This window comes from Anolis sagrei, chromosome 6 (genome assembly GCF_037176765.1).
Source record: "Anolis sagrei isolate rAnoSag1 chromosome 6, rAnoSag1.mat, whole genome shotgun sequence".
NCBI classification, from domain to species: domain Eukaryota; kingdom Metazoa; phylum Chordata; class Lepidosauria; order Squamata; family Dactyloidae; genus Anolis; species Anolis sagrei.
This window is the reverse complement of record NC_090026.1, coordinates 38,772,304-38,795,652: the sequence shown is the minus strand read 5'-3', so window position 1 is coordinate 38,795,652 and position 23,349 is coordinate 38,772,304. Positions and strand designations below refer to the sequence as shown.

At 40.4% G+C, this 23,349-nt stretch overlaps 2 protein-coding genes across 2 annotated transcripts; both read right to left on the bottom strand.

Moving 5' to 3' along the window:
• Positions 1-4,500: 4,500 nt before the first annotated feature.
• LOC132779449 (inactive serine/threonine-protein kinase 19-like) lies at positions 4,501-5,351 on the bottom strand. Its single transcript, XM_067469503.1, has one exon. The coding sequence runs from the start codon at positions 5,281-5,283 to the stop codon at positions 4,654-4,656; it is 630 nt and encodes a 209-aa protein (XP_067325604.1). The 5' UTR covers positions 5,284-5,351; the 3' UTR covers positions 4,501-4,653.
• A 5,929-nt stretch (positions 5,352-11,280) lies between these two features.
• LOC132778235 (keratin, type I cytoskeletal 14-like) lies at positions 11,281-22,802 on the bottom strand. Its single transcript, XM_060781003.2, has 8 exons — positions 22,116-22,802; positions 20,285-20,367; positions 18,924-19,080; positions 17,263-17,424; positions 17,027-17,152; positions 15,528-15,748; positions 12,786-12,826; positions 11,281-11,577 (listed from the first exon to the last, which is right to left on the bottom strand). Exons 1-8 carry the CDS (start codon positions 22,602-22,604, stop codon positions 11,480-11,482), a joined length of 1,377 nt encoding a protein of 458 aa, XP_060636986.2. The 5' UTR covers positions 22,605-22,802; the 3' UTR covers positions 11,281-11,479.
• Between the last annotated feature and the right edge of the window lie 547 nt (positions 22,803-23,349).

Sequence of the window (23,349 nt, the reverse complement as noted above, 5' to 3'; positions counted from 1 at the left end):
GCATAAGTCTGCCCATGCAAAGCAGGTGAACATCGCATTGAATGAAACATGCAGAATAATCACAGGATGACTCAAACCTACACCTCTTGATAAACTCTACAAGCTAGCTGGTACCCCCCCCCCCCCCCCGATGTGTGACGGGAAGATGCTGCTAAATGTGAGAGAAATAAGGTTGTACACTATGAAAGCCACCCACTACATGGCTACAAGCCTCCTCCCAGTAGACTCAAATCAAGGAAAAGCTTTATGAGAACCAGCACTCCTCTTGACATCCCCCAGCAACAGCAAGGGTATCCCTCTGGGCAGCTAAATCAGGAAATCTCAACAGGATGGCCCCCCATGAGGGTCTTTCTCCAGGGGCAAACCAAGAATGGGCAACTTGGAAGTACCTGAACAGACTCAGAAGTGGAGTGAGCAGATCAAAAGACAACCTCGCAAAATGGCACTACCTAAAAGAATCCCCCACCTTGTGTGACTATGGAGCAGAACTGACAACTCCTCATCTGTATGCTTGTCCAATCTGCCCTGCCTTGTGTACAGAGGAATAATTGTTGGAGGCTACAGACAATGCCATTGCTGTTGTCCATTTTTGGTCAAAAGATACTTAGCCACTTGCGCTCCTTCTATTTTTATCTGTTTTATACTCATTTATGCTTTTGATATGAAATAAATAAGTTCAATGCAAGACAGGCACACCAAGTGGAATCATGCAAGCAATCTTTGCTGCTTAAGAGCAGAGCAAGAGAGCTACAAATAAATAAACAAATAAAGTTCATTTTAGCAATCCGGCCCCAGTGAATCAAAAGGGCTGAACGAAACAGAATAGCTTCTGTATTAGACTTTAGGAATGCCAAGAATGCCATGACTGCCCTAAAATTTATTGTGAGAATTACTCCTGAAGATAAGCTAAATACCTAATCTCTCATGAAGGAGGAATAGGAAAAAAAAACCAACAAATTTTAACAAGCTTTCTATGCCAGATTTATAGAAACTACACGATTACATAGAAAAAGGCCCAACTTAATAGAACATTGCTAGAACGTTATGGAAACAAAACATACAAAATTACGGAACATTTCACACATTGTTTTAAAAGAAGAAAATGAATATACTATAGGCCAGTAACACAGATCCTTCTACACTGGACAAAATGGAGAGGAATCAGCATTTTAAAAGGGTGGAGTAGGAAGGGGAGGCTAGCACTGCCACCCCTCCTCCCCAAGCTGTCTGAGAGGAGAATTGTCTCCTGGGATCGAGCGCTGCCTCCATACATGCAAAGTTCTGGATCTTCCAGTAAGATCTGGACCTTCACAGGTAGTTTTTTAAAACCTGGAATGAACCTGGATAATCAGGTTTATTCCAGGTTGAAATGGATTAGCCGGGAGCATCATTTGAACACCCCTGGCTAATCCGTTTCCTGTGCCACATTATGAGGCAATGTAAAATAGGGCCACAGAGGAATAGTGGTGAACAATGATATAGTAAAGATAAAGGAGAAGTGGATGAGAGAGAACTGACTGTGGATTTATAAAATCATAAAGATCAATTTATTAGGTCCAAATTATCTGAAGGACCATTTTCTTTCACATTAACCTGGCCATTTTTTAAAAAAATCTTCTAACAGTTTCTGTTAGAAGACTATATCACCCAGAACGTCTGAGCCAATCTAGCCACCATCCATTCTGGATGTAAGATTCTGAAAAGCAAAATAGTACCTTTCCCAAGCTTCATCCAGACAGAAGTCCCATTGGACTTTCCTCTGAAATATTCTATACATATTGGTGAGCCATAATTGCCCCTGTCCCAATCTGTTGCCTGCCTGCTTAGTGTTATTCTTTGCCCACCGAGTAAAATATCATTATATGTTTTCAAATTCCAGTAAGTAATGTAGCCAGATCTTAATTGAATTAGGACTCAGGCCCAAAATATGCACCTGATGCTGGATTTAGCCCAAGAATGCAAGAATAAGTGCCACTTAATCTATGAAGAGTACATTTTCTCCTGGCAGCATAAACACAGACAATCCTCTGTTAGGTTTTTGTTTTTTGTTTTTTTGTAACTTGTCTTTAAGAAAGTTTGACTTCAGTTGACAAAGTGAATTAGAGCATAGTACTGTATTTTTGAAATAAAAGAAAATATAACTCGACTCCTTCCCACTTCTATTCATGAACTTGGCAGTCACATAGGGAAAATATCAATATTTTGTACAACTTCTGCTGGGAGCAGTTTGTAGTTTGTTTTTATGACTTCAGTGAGGTTCATGTAAGGCAGTGGTTCTCAACCTGTGGGTTCCCAGGTGTTTTGGCCTACAACTCCCAGAAATCCCAGACAGTTTACCAGCTGTTAGGATTTCTGGGAGTTGAAGGCCAAAACACTTGGGGACCCACAGGTTGAGAATCACTGGTGTAAGTGAATGATTTCTTATATTTCAGCCAGTAAAGTTCCTAGAGCCTTTGTGGTGGTTGAGCTTTGCTATCAAGTCAGTTTCAGCCTATGGTGACCCTGTGAATGAGAGACCACCATGGACAATAGCTGTGCCACCATGGACAATAGTTGTTCTCAAGTCTTGCAAAAACAAAGTCATGGATGTCTTGACTGAGTCTATCTGTCAATCTACCTGTAATGAGCCTTACTGCTTTCCTAGTGACTTGCACTTTACCAGGAATTGCCATATTTTCCAGTGATCTCACAATATGCCCGAAGTACAACAGCCTCCATTTAGTCATCTTGTCTTCCAGGGATAATTCAGTCTTCATTTACTCTCAGACACATTTACTAATCTTTCTGGCAGTCCATGGTATCCACAGAACTCTCCTCCATGCTACATTTCAAATGAATTTATACTCTTCCTGACAACTTTCTTCACTTTCTAAGCTGTCATGACCATACATACATATCAGAAATATGTGTCAAATTACATATTTTGCTTTTTGAGGCAAAGGACAAGATGCCATCACCTCATCCTACATACAGAAATAAATCAGAATGGCAGATGAATTTTATATCAACATTGTTGATGACACAGCATCCTCCATTACACCTGAGGCCAACCAGAGACTTTATAAGAGGTAGGACTAAACCCACCAAGTACCTTAGTTGAGGAAGTTACACACCCTTAGCCTTAGAGGAAAGCAATGACAACCTTCCTGGAGGAAATTTGCAAAGGAAACCATGAGATATGTTCACCTTAGGGTTGCCGGAGGTCAGAAATGACTTGAAGACAAACAAGAAAAACGAATTATATCTTCCAATAGAGGATAAGGTCAGGTAGACAGCCATTCTTTCTTCCTATTGTCTGTTGCCTGACTGGGTAGACCGGGTCTGCCTATTAGCAAGACTTAACTATCAAAATTCTAGAGTAGGGACAGGAATCATGAAGCCCTCCAGATATACTTGAACTGCAAATCCTAAAATTTACTCCCAGTACCAGAGCTGGTTAAGGCTTCTGGGATTTGCAATCCAACAGTATCTGGAGGCTCCATGATTTCTAGTCCTACTCTATATTTACTGAAGCAATTAAATTGACTCTTCATATGCCGAGTATACAATATTGTTTAAAAAACTACTTATGTCAGGAAAGCTCACTGTTTCATTCCAACATGTTGATCCCTCTCATGTATGTGTACACAAACATGTGTGTGTGTGTGTGTGTGTGTGTGTGTGTGTGTGTGTGTGCGTGTGTGTGAGAAGATACATGTTTGTGCTTATGTAAATTTTCTGATTCAGCAATAATCCTGTGAAATGGCACACCTCTATTGTCTCAACTCTGTTATTTAGTGAAGGCATAATTACATTTCCCGCTTGTCAACCCAGAGATTGAGAAGCGCTTGTATGACATAAATTGTGTCCTTCTCAAGGAAGTACAGAGATAAAATCAAAGTACACTTTGTTGTGGTGGTGACGGTTTAAAGAGTGGAGGATTAATTCTGATATTTCTTGTTTTATACTGGTTGCTATTTTAATATGGATCCATTCAAAATTGCAATGTTGAAAAGGACATAGGCATAATAAAAAAGTTCTTCCCCACAAAAAAAGGTTTTAAGAATTGGACAAGTAGGGGAAGAAGATTTCCGATGAACCAAACCAAGGCTTCTAAGTTTTTAATTCAAGGCATTTGAATTTCTTGGCAGCCCGAAGACCTGAGTGCATGGGACTTACCCACTCCAAACACCGTAATGAATTAAGTGTAGAAAATGTTTAACATTGGGTGTTCCTACCCTAGATGGGTAGGCATAATATGCTTCACTATCTTAAGATTATGGCCAAAGATCACAGTTCAAAGTTCTATTCTCATCACAGTCTTCTCTGACATTGTAAACATAACTTGGCAGTTATACGTTCTGCTGAAGTGCTCTCTTCACATAGAACTATACTAAGTGCAAAATGCATTATCCATTCATAAGTAAAAGTTGTTTTTCTGTGGCTTGTAGTTCAAAGAAAGATTCTCACATGACAGATTCACCTCCAAGAGTCCCAAGTAAAAATCGTTTTGAGCACAACTCTGATAGACGATAGCAAGGCCTGTGTTTAATCATCAGCCAGTCGGAGGAACGTTCCTGTCGTGGTTGGCACACAGTAGACCAGCTGGGCTCCAATAATGTCATGTATGTGGTAGGGAATCCCCAGTTTCATAGCACGTGGAGTTTGACGGTTCTATAAATCAGATAGTAGAACTTCCTTGTATTTGGCTTTCTGGATCATACCCAGCACAGCTTTTCTCCCTTTAATGGAGTATTTGACAAAATGGCCTGCTCTGGGCACAGTCAGCCACCAGCTCCCAGCGTCACGGACAGTCAGGACCCCAGCATTCACCAGCTGCGTGATCTCAGTGTCTCTAAAGCCAAATTCACTCAGTATTCTCTTCTTGTCATAGCTGATGTCAGGGCAGGAGGTAACGACAGAATCCAAAAACTTGGTCACTGTTCGAACAAATTCCTTTCCAGATGCAAACTCCAGCACCTTTGATTTATAGTTGTCTGTAAACGTCACAAAAAAGGTTTCTGCATCCAAGCCGTGCTGGAATATCTGGATCCGGCCCTCATCCTTCAGTTGGCTCAGGCGCCTGTCCACAGTTGTGCGGTCTTTGATGAGGCTGCAGATCTGGTGCCTCAGGATCAAGGGTGGCAGGGAATCCTCAAACAACTTGCGACGGAAGAGAGAGGCCAAATACTGGAGAGCAGAAACCACTGCTTCGGGGCCCTCTTGTTCTGAAGGCTCTGATCCAAACGCCAGCTTCTGTTTCTTGGCCTTGAACGTATCAGAAAGGAGCTGTTTCCTCTTCATGTGGCTGGAGGGAAACAGGGCTGACCCTGCTTAGGGAGCTTCAGCCACACAGCCCACCATCCTTCCTCAGCTCCTAAGTGAATGTGGATCATCTATGGCAGGGGTCCTCAAACTAAGGCCTGAGGGCCAGATACGGCCCTTCAAGGTCATTTACCCAGCCCTCACTCAGGGTCAACCTAAGTCTGAAATGACTTGAAAGCACACAACAACAACAACAACAACAACAACAACAACAATCTTATCTCATCAGCCAAAAGCAGGCCCACACTTCCCATTGAAATACTAATACGTTTATTTTTGTTAAAATTGTTCTTCATTTTAATTATTGTGTTGTTTTAAAGTGTTTTTTGCACTACAAATAAGATATGTGCAGTGTGCATAGGAATTCATTCATATTTTTTCAAATTATAATCTAGCCCTCCAACAGTTTGTGGGACTGCGACCTGGCCCTCTGTTTAAAAAGTTCGAGGGCCTCTGATCTACGGAGAATGGTTTGGTTGTCTCTCCTATACATATAGCAATTCCAAGAGAAGAATGGCCTTCTCTTCCAAAGATATAGAATTGTTTTCCCCCAAATTCTGAAAGAGACTCAGAACAAAGGACCTCTCGTAGAACTTTCTCACTTTCTGCCAATACTTACTTGCTGTGTTTTTGGTCCCTTTGGGTGTGGAAGTAGTTTTCTTTGTCTCTGTTGATATTTCAGAAAGGACAGAGAAGTCTAACCAAGCACCTTTGACCTGCAGCCAAGTCTATCCACAGTTCTTAACAAAAAGAAGCTTAATGCCCTTTCTTTGCTAGCTACTGACCTACAACAACATTTTATTATGGTCCAAGGACACTTATTGCACTGTAGGTATACAAGGTATGCAGGTAATAAGATTCCACTGAATCTATTAGCTGCTTACCTGAAAAAGAACTAGCAAATAATAATAATAATAATAATAATAATAATAATAATAATACTTTTATTTGTACCCTGCCACCATCTCCCAAATGGAGTCAGGGCATTCCACAAACACTTAAAGGTGCAAACACACGAAATACAAAAAGTGTAAAAACAATAACATAAAACAATAAACAGCCAACATAAATAATCACAACTTCACAATGCCTCCTGGTTAATTTGAGCCACATAGCCATGGCACAAGTAGCCATTAAATACTGGGCTGAGGACTGATTCAATCTAAAGGGTCACAAAGGAGACACTCAAGCAGCAGTTATGGTGAACCAAGTGCTCCCCACCCCCCAGCAGAATGAATAAATGGACCCTTAAATGTAGCATGTCTGCCTTTCCCCCTTTGGAAGACAGTGGATACGTGTACCTCTGGTTTATTTAATTGTAAATTATTTGTTTTTGTACCTGATTATATTTGCTACAGGGTGAATGCAAGCATGTTGATGCCTAGGGTTGAGGGCAGGATTGTGCCCCTTCCACTTCATGTGCAGAAATCAACCGAATCTTCCTACAATTACATTTGTGTCAAAAGGTCATCCATTGTTTCCCAGGGGCAAGAGCAGGGCAGGCTACATGAGTCATATAATTTTGTTCCCTTTGAAGGGAAACACCATATATATTAGGAGAAACCTTTGTCTATCTTTTCCTCTTGTATTTGTTGTTTATTCGTTCAGTCGCTTCCGACTCTTCGCGACCTCATGGACCAGTCCACGCCAGAGCACCCTGTCAGCCGTCACCACCCCCAGTTCCTTCAGAGTCAAGCCAGTCACTTCAAGGATACCATCCATCCATCTTGCCCTTGGTCAGCCCCTCTTCCTTTTTCCTTCTATTTTCCCCCATCATAATTGTCTTCTCTAAGCTTTCTTGTCCACTTGTATATCTACACCGAATGTTAGGGACCAGCCCTGGCTGGTGGATTTCATTGTTCTGGTTGAAAACAAAGCAGACTTTTCAAGCCTAATAGGTACAAGCAGACACCCAACTTCAATTCAGCTCAAATAGAATGGATTCTACAAAATGGTTGCTATGTGGACATATAAGCAACCTGTATAAAATTAATGAAGACTGTTTTAGCCTGAAACTATTAGGTGGAGTATGGAAATACACTATGATTATTTCTTCTATAATTTAGCACCTGCTTTCCTGATGATATATGACAGCTATTATTGGGGCTCCAAAGACTATAACTTGGCATTTACATTCTGCCCAATTTGGCAAGGCGCCATAGGTACATTTTACAGCACTGCTGTAGGCCAAGATTCGGTAACTGTAGGCCTCCAGATGTTCTCCACTTGCAATTCCTATAATTCCTCATTGGCTATGCTGACTAGGCCTGCTGAGAATTGTGGAACAAGAAATATGGATGGTCACATTTTCCTTCTCTTGCTATAAGTAGTAAAAACAAGGAGGAAACTTCCATATTCTAGTCTAATGTAGCTCCAGAAACATAAGGTGGGGGGGGGGGGGAGTAGAGGGAACTGTCCTCTTTTGTTACCTGCCAATAAGGTCCTGTGCCTTTCCATCTTCTGTGATGGCAATGGTAAGTTAGAAAGACAAGTATCCACTAATTGCAGTGATGCAAAAGTATTTAAACACATAAACGTTCAATGCATACATACAAACAGAAGATTGTTGCATTCACGTTGAAAACAACTTATTCTTTTCTCAAAAAATGAATAGACTCCTCTTCATGTGTATAGTAAGAGTTCTTATGTCTTTACTACGGATGAGTAGACTCCAAAACCTTGCACAGTAATATGTTCTGGTTTCTTTACTACAAATGAGTAGACTCCAACATTCACTCCCAACCGGTTTCAACTCACAAGAGCCTTCATCAGGTAAATGTTACATATTATTAATACAAACATTTGGATATCAACCAGGACGCCAATGTCAAGAAATAGTTTTCTAAGATCTACAGAGATACTCGCAGGAACACCTCAGCAAGTGAGAGTCCAAAAGTGGCAGGCTACAACCTCAATCCATGGCTGATACCAAATGAGAGACTCCCTCCTGGGCACACAGAAGACTGAGCAACTTGCAAGGCACTGAACAGACTGTGCTCTGGCACCATGAGATACAGAGCCAACCTTAAGAAATGAGGCCACAAAGTAGAGTCCATGACATGCAAGAGTGGAGAAGAACAAACCACAGACTACCTATTACAATGCAACTTGAGCCCTGCCACATGCACAATGGAGGGCCATCTTATAGCAACACCAGAGGCACTCCAAGTAGCTAGCCACTGGTCAAAGGACATTTAATATAATGCCATTTTTTTAACTATGTGCTTTTTTAATACATTACAACTGTACCCTTGGTTTGCTCCTGATATGATAAATAAATAAATACCTATAAGTTGTCATCTAGAAACAAGTCCAGGGGATAAACGTTAAAGAGGAAATTACTCCATACATCCCTTCACAATGTCCAAAAGTTTGTATGTTTCAGTAACTGCAGAGTACTGGTATGTTGACATGTGCCACCAACATATGGCCTACGTTACATTGCTAATATTGTGTTTGGCATTTGCTTGCCTTCATGGGAAAGATGATAGACTGCACTCATGGATGTCACTTGTGATTGTTTGCAAACCCAAGAGAAGCAGCAAGGAGAAAGGAGCAAACAAAATGGCGGACCTCAGTCATCAAAACATAGCTTAATTGAAAACAATTTTAAAAACACATCAACTAAATAGTACAAAATCAATCAACTAAAATCCCCTTGCTCAGCAGCCAGTCAATTGCCCGAAGCCTGCTTAAATAAATAAATAAAAAAGTTTAAAGTCTTACAGTTGGAAGAAAAAAACAAGAAGAGGGACCACTAGGAATGTCACAGCTAGGGAGCAACCAGTGAAATTGCATTTTTCGATCCATAGTTTTAAGTAAAATCAATCAAAGCAAAGCAAAAGAAAGTGAAAAAAATGTTTCCACTCATCCTCTATGGTAGAGGTGGGCAAAGTACTATCCTGGATCCCTCCCTTAGATAGTTTCTGCAGTGCTTAACCTGACAAAAAATGAGTGAATTCGTCAGTGTTGCAAATCCAATTTTTTTCCAAGATCTTGGGTTCTAAATGCAGAATTGTACTTAATGTGGCATCTTGTTTTATTTAGTTTTTGCTTTGTTCATTTTTGGTTATATGGGCAGCCTTTAAATGGTCCCAGAGTTAGAAACTCCCAGACCCACTATAGTTTCGATGCTCCACTCAAAAGCATCTTTTTGAGGGATCTCTAGTAATGTGAAAACATTCTCTTTTGTTCTTTCCTTTCATATCCAGACAAATTGGACTGGGTTTTTTTTTTCACACTGAGAATGCTGATTCACACATAAGAAGGTAGTCCTCATTCAGCGCTTCCTCCTACTCATAGTTACCACAACAAATCCCAGTGCATTTCACTTGTAGCATCCCAGCACTTCAAAGTTTTGCCTAATAGGAACAGTGGTTAACCACAATATGTGGTGTATACATATTTTGAATAGCTACATTTTTTCCCAAACACTGCTTCACTACACCCGCACAAAAAAGGCATCTACTTTCATCAAAAGGCTCTGAAAAATCACTTTGTCAGTTGATTTGTAACACTAGGGTGTCACTTAAAAGTCCTAGGCATGTCAGCAAAAATTAAGTGGTTTAATTTAGCAAACGTTACTCAGATATCTTGGGATACTCACTTGAGCAGGACCACAATGTAGAGTGAGCCAACAAGAATCAACAGGTAGATTCATTTTTATGTCCAAAATGGCAGCAAGAGCACATTTTCAACTGTGTATACTAATGGTCCCTTTATACTATACAGTTACAGAGCTATAATTCTACTTTAACATGGGATTCCATAGCATTCTATGTCCTATGAATCCTGAGTTTTCTAGACTCATGAGGCAGGGAATTCTAAAGACCCCTCACCTATACTGCAAATCCCAAGATTCCATAGGAAGTTATTGTGGCAGTTACAGTGGAATATAATGCTACAATTATGTAATGTGCAAGGGCTCTAAATGTTACATAAAATGTGGTATTTGAACTTATTCCAACCATAGAGGAGTCAAGGGAAGAAATGCTGAAGAACCGTTTTCCTCTTCTGTTCAGAGACTGAAAATGATATGTTTTAGTTTTAATGTAGTGTAGTGTACTGTAGTGTGATGCTGTGTGGTTTCTGGGCTGTGGCCATGTTCTATGCCAGCCACAGATGCAAGTCAAACGTCAGGAGAAAATGCCAGGGGTTGGGCTATAACACAGTTGGTAAATCACCACCAGCAGCAATAAGATGCACCAATCAAATGGTTGCCACTTTGAAGCCTGGGTCAGTTGTTTGTTGTTTATTCGTTCAGTCACTTCTGACTCTTTGTGAACTCATGGACCATCCCATGCCAGACCTCCTTGTCGGCCGTCACCACCCCAGCTCCTTCAGAGTCAAGTGAGCATGAAAGAATTTGATGTGGTTTGTATGTGTTTCTTCCCATCTCCATTAAGTCTTCATAACAGTGGTGCTGTGAGTTAAGTCAGCTTCAGAGATAATGACTAAAGGTCCACTTACGGAAGTTTATGGCTTAATAGTGATTTGAACCAGGGCTGGGCTTTAACACAGTGGGTTAAACTGCCAACTGTAGAAAATATTGCCAATTGAAATTTTGGTAGTTCAAGCCTGGGTTGGGGTGAGCTCCCTCCCTCAGCTCAGCTTCTTCCCATTTAGTAGATCAAAAATAATAATGTAAGTAGATAAATAGGTACCGTTTTTAGCAGTGAGGTAATAAAAAGACAATTCAATAGGGAGGACATCTACAGACAACAAAGCTCCTCCACATGGAAGATGGAGTGACACACCCACCCTGTGGCCTTCAGATGCCGGAGATGGAAAAGATGGGAAAGCCTACCTCTGTCTGTGTATAGTATGTCTTTGTTAATTGTATAATGGCATTTAATGTTTTGCCATATATGTGTTCTGTAATCCGCCCTGGGAGTCCCCTCTGGGAGATAGAGCGGAATATAAATAAAGTATATTATTATTATTATTATTATTATACAATGACAAAAAGCATTTGCATTTTGCATGACAGGGGAAAGAATACTTTATTAGTTACTTGCAGGTAGATTACATAATTTGTGCAGCTTCACTTCTGTTGAAGTTTCATGTGCATGTTATGCATACACATATAGAATGCACACTACAGAATGCAGGGAAAAAACATGTTAAGCTCTCTCAGTTGTGTTCACGCTTCTTTGTATTAGACAGTATGGCCTTTTCAGTAAGAGGACTGCTGCAACTGCTCACGAGAAGAGACTACCTTCCCATTTTCAACCTCTTCCACAATCATCCGAACTTGACGTGAAGTCTTTGACACTGCAAGAGAAAGGGGTGTGAGAGAAAGCATTTTAGCTCTGGAATGTGTAACCAGAGGGCTTTGAAACACCCTCTGAGTTTTAGTCTTTATTTGATTTTACATATAATTATCATATTTATTGCTTTTAATGCAATCTAAGGGCCCATCCAAACAGACCCATAATGTGGGATCGGTCATGATTTTACCGGAAATGTCCAAGCAATGCCTCCATTAAAACCAAATCAATTTGAACAAAGCAGGGTTTCTAAAGATAAAGTCTAGATCTTACCAGGTGTGGGTCCTGTGTGGATGGGCCCAGGGACTGTGTCACACGATCCCTAGTGTGACACAGTCCCTGGGCCCACACCATCTTATTTTTTCAGACTCTAGCTGCCCAAAAAACCGAGAGGGCACCCACCCTAATGTATCTGTTAAAGGTTTTTAAAAACTTTGTGCTCTTCTGGAGCGAGGAGATGATGCAACAGGAGACAGGGGGGAGGGATTTTCCTCCCCCCCCCCAGCACGAGGAGGGACTTAATGGTGGCCAGGTAAGTTTTTTTAACTTTTAACAGGGAAATTTGGGGGGACTTTGTGGTGTCTGCATGCCATCCCAATTATTATCGGGATGGCATGTAGCCACCCCACACAGGAAAACCTGGGTTTTGTGTGGTTTGTAGGGACTCAAACCCACACTAAAGCGGGTTTTTTAAACCCACTTCAGCACAAGTTTAGGTCCTGTCTGGAAGTGCCCTAAGAAACATTCAAATGGGAAAAACAAGGAAAAGGAAAACAAAAACAAAGAAAAAGAAGGAGAATAAAAGTAAACTTATAATATATATACTCTATATATATAGAGAGAGAGAGAGAGAGAGAGGGAGGGAGAGAGAGAGAGAAGATTTTCACTTAATTGGAATGTTCAAGCAACCAGAAAAGTTTATTGACTGCCACTGAACTAAAATTGTACAGTGCATTAACAAAGTTAAGTATTTTCCTCTATTCTCACCTATGACAGGTAGCGCATACCTGTCAGTTTGATTTACTCCCAACAGACCATAACCAGAATCAATAAAGCCAGAGCCCTGACTTTGAAAAACTTGAGCATAGTCTCTTGGAAGACTTTCATTCATAGTGTTGTCATAAATCAAAGTCTGCTTGACACCGCATAATAGACTTGTGCATACAATAGGATCATGGGATCTTTACGTTTTTAGTTGAAAAGTGTTCTTACCATCTCTTCCTGATATAGCCGCATTGTACTGGGAACTGATGCTGTAAGAAAGGTGTGGGAGAAAAGATGGTGAAATTAAAAATGACAGGCTTTTGTAGGTATCCAGAAGGAAAATTCAATAAGAATACAATATAGTGCAAGCCTCCTAAAGATAGCTTTTTAAAAAAATAAGTAGGCTATCAAAATTAAAAATTATCAGTAGATTTGTTAATATATTTTAACCAAATAATTGATGAGGGGAATTATTAAAAACCCTTACTGGCAACCAAGTAAGTTTTTAAAAACTTACAATAACTTGATATTGAAGGAAAGAGAATACATTCTCAAAAATTCAAAGAACTGTCATCTTTGATGTGTTGGTTTTTTTTTTAAGAGTAAAAAAAAATCTCAGGAAATAAGGGGGAAATTACCTCTCAGCACTGAAGAAAAACATTTTCCATCAGCAATTATTAATAGCCAATGCCACCATTTGACAACAAAACCAATACATCTACTATAATATAATATAATATAATATAATATAATATAATATAATATTATATTATATTATATTATATTATATTATATTATATTATATTATGATATTATAATTATATATTTTATGTATTGTCGAAGGCTTTCATGGCCGGAATCACTCAGTTCTTGTGGGTTTTTTCGGGCTATATGGCCATGTTCTAGAGGCAGACGTTTCGCCTGCATCTATGGCAGGCTTCCTCAGAGGTCATATATATTTTATATTACATGTAATATTGCTAATAATATTACAATATAATAGTATAGTACAATATAATAATATATAATACTTTGAGGGTTTTTTGTGTCGTGTCAGGAGCAACCTGAGAAACTGCAAGTTGCTTCTGGTGTGAGAGAATTGGCCATCTGCAAGGATGTTGCCCAGGGGATGCCTGGATGATTTTGATGTTTTCTCATCCTTGTGGGAGGTTTCTCTCATGTCCCCGCATGAGGAGCTGGAGCTGATAGAGGGAACTCATCCACCTCTCCCCGGATTTGAACCTGCGACCTGTTGGTCTTCAATCCTGTCGGCACAGGGGTTTAACCCACTGCACCACTGGGGGCTCATATATATAATACTGATATTGTACTATGCTAATAATATAATATATTGTATCTGTATATGTCTTGTATGCTGCTCTTAGTCCCCTTCAGCATGAGAAGGGTGTCATATAAATGCTGTAAATAAATAAATAATACTAATCATAAACTCATAGAGTTTGTGGGCCATCCAGTCCAACCCTCTGTCAAGAAACAGGAAAATTGCATTCAATGCACCCCCGACAGATGGCCATCCAGCCTCTGGTTAAAAGTCTCCAAAGAAGGAACCTCCACCACACTCCGGGGCAGAGAGTTCCACTGCTGAACAGCTCTCACAATTAGTTCTTCCTAATGTTCAGGTGGAATCTCCTTTCCTGTAATTTGAAGCCAGGGCAGCAGAAAACAAGCTTGCTCCCTCCTCTCTATGACTTCCCCTCAAATATTTATCATGTCTCCTCTCAGCCCACTCCTCTGAGGGCTAAATATGCCCAGCTCTTTAAGTCGCTCCTTATAGGGCTTATTTTCCAGAACATATAGTCTTCTAGGCATTATTAGACTATATCTCCTACTAAAGTGGACTCCAAAGGCCTTTTTCTGGTGCTGGGAGGAGATCAGGAGTAAGGTACAGGGAGCCTGGCTTCTCATGGAATAGAGTAGCCTAGGAGCAGCCATCAAAAAGCCTTTCTTGAGTTCTCACTAAATGTACCTGCAAATGTGGTGGAACAAGAGAAAGCCTTCTTCTTGCAATCTCAAAGCTTGAGCAGGCTCATATGAGGAGAGGCAATTTAGCCTGTTGGTTTATGGTAACCCCATTAATGTCATAGGGTTTTCTTAGGCAAGGAATACTCAGAGCTGGATTTGCCAGTTCCTTCTTTGGGAATAAATCCTACAACTATATTCCTGGTCTTCCTTGGCAGTTTCCCAACCAAGTACTGACTAAAACTGATAGTGCAGAAGAGAGCTGGGTTCTCAAACATTTTCAGCCATGGAGCCCTTCTTGATGCTAAAGATTTTGAGGCACCCCAAGAAATGTTTATATATTATATTATAGTATATTATATTATATTATATGTATATATACCAAGCATGGATGAACGTTTTGACCAATATAAACTTAACAGTATTTCAGTGGAAGACCCCTGGAGCTATCCAGCCTAACCCCCTTCTGCCATACAGGAAAAGCACAGTCAAAGTACCCCAAACAAATGGCATACAGCCTTTGTAATAATAATAATAATAATAATAATAATAATAATAATAATAATAATAGGAGGAGGAGGAGGAGGAGGAACCTCAAGGGCCATCCACTCTAACCCCCTTCTGCCATTCAGGAAACGCACAAAGCAAATGGAGTTTTGGAAGTAAGCAAGGCAAGATGGAAAGGATCTGGGCAGTGAAGATGAGGAAAAAGGCTTTTATCGGCAAGGGAGGCAGGTTGGAAAGGCTTTTGGTGGTGATGGAGGTGGAAGAGGAGCAGGAAAGAGGAGGGAAGGCTTAGTGGCAGGTTAGGAAGGAGGAGGAAAGCATGGAGCTCCTCAGTATGCTTCACAGTGCCCCAAGGGTTCCATGGAGCATACTTTGAGAACCACTGCCATAGGGCATATCAGTCTTTCAAAAGGTTTGAGGCAAAACTGTGTAGGTCTTTATCATCAACATTGTGTATTCCCCACCCCCTGCCTTTTTACGTACTGGGCTTCCTCTCCCTCCAGCAGGCGGCGGTAGGTGGCAATTTCCTGTTCCAGGCGGGTCTTGACATCCAGAAGGATCTTGTATTCATGGTTCTGGCGCTCCATGTCGCATCTCAATTCAGCCAGCTGCTCTTCCACACTGGTGATCAGGATCTGGATCTGGCTGAGCTGGGCACCATAACGGGCTTCTGTTTCTGCCAAGTTACTTTCCAGTGCTGCTTTCTGTAGAAAGATCATTTGGAGGGATGGGGGTGAGTGAGCATTCTGGGAATGCTGGGAGGCAATCAAGGATCACATGAATTATCTCAAACCCTGATATGCATTCAGTTGCCCTCCCAGATAGACATTAGGAAAATAGCTGAATTAGCATTTCCTTAACAAATTATCATTTTTCCTACTTCTAATAACTGGTAGCAGTATAAACTCTATCTTGTCTCACAGATCCATATTTTTTTCAAGTCAGCAAGGAACACATAATGAGGGATTAAGTCTAATTGTAATCAATGGAATAGTTTTAGTGATACTATTATGCTCAAATTATAGGATAAATGTAGTCACGACTCATTTTCTCCAGACTGTTGCCTTTGAATTCTAAATGTCAGAATAAAGGCTATGGCATGGAGTAGGGGAGTCACCTTATCATCTTGTTGTACCTGGCCAATTGCCTGCTAGAACTTAATCAGGGATTTACTAAGTTACTCATCAGAACAACATATTTTATATATGGCCAAGACCCAAAAATAACATCTGAAACAGCTCTGTATTTTAAAAAAGCAATACATCGGAGATCCAAATATGTGGGGCCCATAGGGGTAAATTGTAGGGGGGATAGGGAAATATGTTGTATATATTCAATTTTGTCATACTTATTTACTGTCATATTATAAATATCTTATTTAACTTACTACATAGTGCAGTTGTTCTCAACCTGTGGGTCCCCAGGTGTTTTTGCTTACAACTCCCAGAAATCCCAGCCAGTTTACCAGCTGTTAGGATTTCTGGGAGTTGGTGGCCAAAACATCTGAGAAACCACAGGTTGAGAAACACTGACATAGAGCTTTATTAAGTTGTATCAAGCTTTGTTGTTTGGTTCGGTATGGTGATATGGGCTAAGAGCTAATCAATAAAATTTATTTATTTATTGACTAAAATGTAAGGATTCTGAATCCATAAAACAAAAACTAAGTGTCCCAAAACTCTAATATAATCATTCTTTAGGTAGATTTTTAACTTTTCTTTTTATTGTTAGTTGTAGCTATAGCTTTCTTTTCAACAGATCTGACAAAGGTCTGCAAGACTGTCTTGCCTGTTGTCAGTGGAATAGTACTCTTTGGTCTACCTTGTTTATGAAATCATAGTCATTAGATAACCATGAAAATACATAACAAATGGAAAATATGAAAAAATGAACTTTTTAGACTTTGCCACAGAGTCAAAACAAAAAATCTTTTGGATATTCAATATAGGGCTTTCCAACATTCCCATCATGTCCCCCTGTACCATGCTAAGCTGAGCGTTGAGCTCTATTTCCAGGCTTTGAAAGGTGTGTCTCAGTTCTGTAATCTCAGTCTTTCCACTCTGCAGCTGCTCTTTGTTGACTGCAACTTCACGGGTTAACTCTTCTGTCTGCAAATAAAAGAAGACATATTACTTAAATAGAGCTCGGAGTACTACACATTCTTTGAGAACCATTTAGCATTCATTTTGGAGGTCCATTCATAAAGAGAAAAGCCCACCTTGCTAAAGAACCACTGCTCAGCATCTTTACGGTTCTTCTCAGCCAAAACCTCATACTGTTCACGCATCTCTGCCAAGATCTTAGTTAGGTCTACCCCAGGAGCAGCATCCATTTCCACAGAGATTTCTCCACCAGACTGACTTCGGAAAATGCTCATTTCCTGCAGAAGGAAGAAGTCAAAAATGTTATCTGTATTTATGTCCCTGATGTGATAATGATCTCGGAAATTCATAGAAAGCTGCCTTAGTCCATGTCAGATTGCAATCTGAATTGTTCATCAGACCTAGAATTACCTAATTCAAGAGATGGTGGACTTCAAGATGTTGGTGAACTATCACTCCAGCACCACTCACCATTGAGTAGGCTGTTTGGAGATAATGGAAAGTCAAGTTCAACCATATATAGAAAGCCATAGCCCATAGCTTACTGGATTACTCTGATTGGCACCATCTCTCCAAGTATTGAAGATGTTGAGTTTGATGGTTTTTGAAATATCTAGCATTTTGACTCCAAGAAGTTTCTTAAAGAAAGGTAATCTGTTAACCCAGTTAGCCAAAAGCAAAGACACATTTCTCAATTTTTAAATGCCATATGTAATCACAACAATTTTTCCTAATTAAGCATGAAGCCTTCCTCTCTGCCTGTATGCAACCAAGCCATCAATGTATGTCCACAAATGCCTCAACCTAAAATAAAAAAATATCTTCCTCTCCCTTCTATTCATCCTCTTCCACTACCCCTCATTTTCATACTAATCCAACAACATTTGGAAGATATGTTTTAATCTACACTGTAGAATTAATGCAGTTTGACACCACTTTACCTGCCATGGATCAATACTATGAAGGTTTGTAGTTTGGTGAGATACCAGTACTCTTTGGCAAAGAAGGCTAAAGTTATTGTACAACTACAGTTCTTAGGATTCCATAGCACTCAGCCATAGCAGTTAAAGTGATGTCAAACTACATTAATTCTGCAGTTGGATGTACCCTAGGAGTTTTTTCACAGTATATAATTATAGCACTATGAGTCTACTTTAATAGATAAGGGATTTGTGATTGAGGAAAAGGTATTTTACCACAGTGTTTCAGTGCTTTCCCAAACTACAAAAAACCAGGTTCCATAGAATGGAATAACAGCACTTTGGTTGTATAGTGTGAATGGGCTTCTTTTTATGCAAAGGACATGTTCTAGTTATATTTGATGGCTCCCATATCATTATGACAGTGAATTTACTTCTGGTTTTAGTCTAAATGTTGGATGAACTCTCCAAGGTGCTGAATCCTATGCACAAATAGGTTTGGGGCCTTTGTTGGTTCCTTAAAAAATACTTTTTCATTAGACCACTGCCATCATAATCACCAGCTACTACTAGAACAACCACCACTGTTGTGTTCTGTTATTCAGCCATAGCTTTTTTTCCCCCAGTGTCACCATCCCATAATACAAGAGCCTCCTACATTACCAGTAAGTAGCTTTCCAGGCAAACTCAAATCAGCCTTTTTTGCACTGCATGAAAAACCACCCTAATGTGGTCCAGAGGAAGCATATTCAAGGAAGCATACCCAAGGTTATAGCAGTGAGGCCAACATGCACAAGATGTTCAAGTACTTCTTTGCTATACACCAACAAAGCATCCAGGTTTACTATGCATCTTACCTCCTCATGGTTTTTCCTGAGATAAACCAGTTCCTCTTTCAAGTTCTCAATCTGCATTTCCAGATCTGCCCTGGCCAGGGTCAGCTCATCTAAGACTCTACGCAGCCCATTGATGTCAGCCTCAACATTCATACGCAGAGCTTGCTCTGTCTCAAACCTGGAATAGCAAAGAGAAAAATTAATGAATATCTCACCATAGTTCTCAATCACAACCACTTTTGTTCCCATAGAGCAAGGGTGGACAACTTCTGGCTCTCCAAATAGGGTTAAACTGCAGTCCATCTGAAGGATGATGTTGGCTATTGCCTATGCTGGCTAGGACTGATGGATGTTGCAGTCCAAAATATTTGCAATCTATGTTCATATCATCAAATCTGCTCTCAACGCCATTGTTCCTATTGATTAGAGCAGTCAACATCAACTATGATGTTACCTTCATCTGGAAGGTTTGCATATTTTCAGCTTAGTGTCACTTGAAAGCACAAAAAGTACTTGTTGCGGGCCAAATAAGATGTGTTATTGAATTGGGACCATTATGGGGAGAAGGAAAGTTTAAGTATTTGCCTCCATCATGATTGTTCTGTTGTGCACCCTCAGGTCATTTCTGACTTATTGTAACCATAAGGCAAACTTATGATGGGGTTTTCTTGCCTCCCTCTGAGTCTGTGGGAATGTGAATTGCCCAAGGTCACCAAGTGGGTTTCCATGCTTAAGAAAACCCTTTGATAGGCTGTGATAGGTCAGAAATGACTTGAAGGTACACAGCAACGATCATACAGACACATGGATGAACATCCCTTCCATTCCATCTTATATCAACTCAACCAGATAAAGAGCATTGAAATAACTTGCCGATGTTTTTCAATGACTTGCTTTGGTAATGAGTTACCTTCTACAGTTACTTTTTCACCTGTTCATAGCTAAACTGTTCATAGCTAAACTTGGCAATTAATATTTTTCCATTGAATGAGAACAGGGTATCTGCCTGTCTCACACAATATGCATCTCTAAATGTCTTTTCACTCCAAATTATTTGCAATCCAACTCTATTTCCTCCAAAACTATGCATAGCAGTATGTCTGCATTTGAGTTGAGAACTGCAGTGCAAAAGTCCATGATGAGCAACATCTCAGGATTAACTGCCTCCAGATACACACCTTAGTTCCAAGACTGTGGTTCAGGCTGGAATGCTTTGAAATGCCAAATAAAATCCCCAATCAACCCTGCTTTGTCTCTGCCTTGGCTGATGTTTACATATTTGATGTGAACACTCTGTCTCAAATCCTGACATCAATCTCCAGTTCTTAATATGTCTGAAATTGAGCTGAGGTGCAACCTGTGGTATAAAGAGATGAACTTACTTGGTTCTGAAGTCATCAGCAGCCAGGCGCGCATTGTCAATCTGCAGGACAATGCTAGCATTGTCAATGGTGGCAGCTAGTATCTGAGGAGACAACAGGCACATACTAAAGATCGGCCTTAAAGTGATGCTGAAGTTATTTGCTCTGAACACATGTAGGGCTACATTTGACATTGCTAGAATCATAGAATCGAAGGGGACAACAATGGCCATCTGGTCTAATCCACTGCCATGCAAGATAGAAAACATTCCTGAAAAATGGATATTCAACTTTTATTTAATATTCTCCACAAAAATAAGAGTCTGACAACCTTCAAGGTAACTTATTCCACTTTTGAACTGTTCTTGAAAGTTTTCTAAAGTTTGGATGGAATCTCTTTTCTTGTCATTTGAATCAATCAGTTCTTCTAGTCTCTGGAATGGGAGGAAACATCTATCCATTCTCCATATTACATATTTTTAGATATTTAAAGTGGCTATCAAGTTATCTCTCAGCTTTCTCTTCTCCAAGCTGAAAATGCCCCATACCCTAACCTATTCCTCAGCTCCCACAAACCTCAAGTCAAGCCACAGTTCATATGGTTAGGATGCTGGAAGCTATAGAGTACAATTCATATCATCCCATATCATTGGTTATGATGACTACAGGTGCATCTACACTGTAGAATTAATGCAGTTTGGCACTAACTGTCATGGCTCAATGCTATGGAATCCTAGGAGTTGTTGTTTAACAAGCTCTAAGCTTCTAAGACTTATAGTAGTTTAGCCTTCTAAAGAGTGCTGGTGCCTTACCAAACTACAACTCCCAGGATTCCATAGCATTGAGTCATGGAAGTTAAAGTAGTATCAAACTGCATTAATTTCAACAATGTAGATGCATCATATGAGTCATAGGCCAAACCAAAATATTTGCAAGGTCAATAGTTGCCATTTCCTGCTGAAAAGCAAGGAAGTGATGGACTTTCCAAAGTTTGCGTAATCTCTTTGTTGACTTTAATGAAAATAAGTCTTCTAAGGCTTAGGGTAGTTTAGGGAACTATGCGACATCAAAGCCCCACCATAATTTTCTTTTTAAGCCATACATGCTCAAAGAAAGGAGCTAAGGAGGAATGACGCCAGTGGTTAATGAGAGCAATGGATGAATAAACAGAGAACAATCTTGGAACAAAATCAAGAAGCCTCAGGCACGGCATCTTTTAGAGATAGTTCTTCATCTGTAAAATGCAATCTCCTTGACAGGTTGAATCAAATAGATGTGTCATACAGCTCTTTCTGTTTACTTAGCAAATCCATTGTTCAAAGAGTTTCCTTAATCACTTGCCCGAGCTTAGTGAAAGATCGTAGCTACTGTTACACATCAGCAATCTTTCATGCAAGACTAGATAAAAGAATGAGCTACTTCACAGCCCAGCCCTGAAGCTTGATCAACCCCTGGGTGAATTTAGCAGTTTGGCAAAGGGAGCCCATGAGCTCACGCTTGGGATGTAAGTAACATCCGGTACATATTAATGAGCCCATATATATCTACAGGATCAGAACTTTGACAAGTAACTTCCTAGGAGCTTATATTCAGAGTAAACTAGGTTGGCTATCCAGCAAAACACAACAAAATCCAAAATCCACAAAGAAGTGATATCTTTATTTGGCCAACTTTAAAGCCCTTTATGCAAGTTTTCTAAGGATGCATCTACACAGTAGAATTTTGAGGATTACAGTTCAAAAAAGGATTTTTCTACTTTTTCCAGGATCTGGCTAAATGATACCCTTCCCTGCCACAGTTAGAATATACATTGGGAAAGCATTCTCTCCTTTTTCCAGCCTTGATGCCATACCTTACTCCGCAGTTCTTCGATGGTCCTGAAATATGGGCTATAGTCGCGTTCTGGACTAGGTCCTTGCTTCTTGTACCACTCCTTGATCTTAACCTCCAGGTCAGTGTTAGCTTCTTCTAGAGCCCGCACCTTGTCCAGGTAGGAGGCCAAGCGGTCATTCAGGTTCTGCATGGTTTCCTTCTCACCTCCAGCCAGGAGGACATCGCCACCACCAACGCCATAACTGCCACCTCCAAAGCTTCCACCAAAGCCTCCCCCAAAGCCACCACCATAGCTGCTGCAGTAGCTGCTACCTCCATAGCCACCACCCAAGGCACTGCCAACCCCAGAGACATAGCGGGAAGAAGAGACTGAGATGCCTCCTAGTCCACTATGGATGCTGGGAGCTCTGTAACCTCCACCAAGGTGGGAAAGCCGAGAAGAGCCCCCACCAAAGGAACCTCCCTTCACAGAGGAGGAAGAGGTGTATTGCCTGAAACTAGTAGTCATGTTGCTAAGAAATAGAGATACCCACCACAGAAACTTCCCTATGTTCTAAGAGGCTTAAGAACACGAGCCGCTCTTGTCTGAATTCCCCTCTTATACTGGGGATAGAGGCGTTGCCACAACCAATTTTTTATAGATCTCTCTTTTCATTCCCTCCAGGTTTCATCACCTCCGGCCTCCATGCCAAATTCCCAAATCATTTTTTCTCCCCTGTGTTTGTTCATGCTTATGTCACATTCCAACATAGTAACTGTGACTCCTAAAAAAACAGGGTGGAGTTTTCTTTTTTACTTAACTGTTCTTTCTTTTGTTGTTAAATATATCGTCAGTCCTTGCTCAGATGGGCTGATTTTTCATGCAAGGCTACATTTTTATGACAAAAATCATTCTCTGCCAAGTGTCCATGGCATGTTAAAAGAAGTCCTTGAGGGCTTCTTTGCATACCTGTCTGAAAAGTCAGGCAGCTCCGTCTAACCTCACTCCTCCCACCCTTCGAGCATCTACCATCCTTGCATTCTTTCTGGAATGCAGAGTGAGGTCTCTTTTCCATTAAATAGCATACAGACAACTTCCTTTTGACTCTGTGAGCATTTCTAATCAACCGTTATAAGTTGCTCTCTTCATAGACTTTGGTTGGCAAATAACTCCAAACACTTCTGTCTCAGTCAACAAACAAAGCTTTTCTTCCATCATGGGACTCTTTCTTACCTGCCACTCTTTTGCATTGCACAAGTCTAGAATTATATTT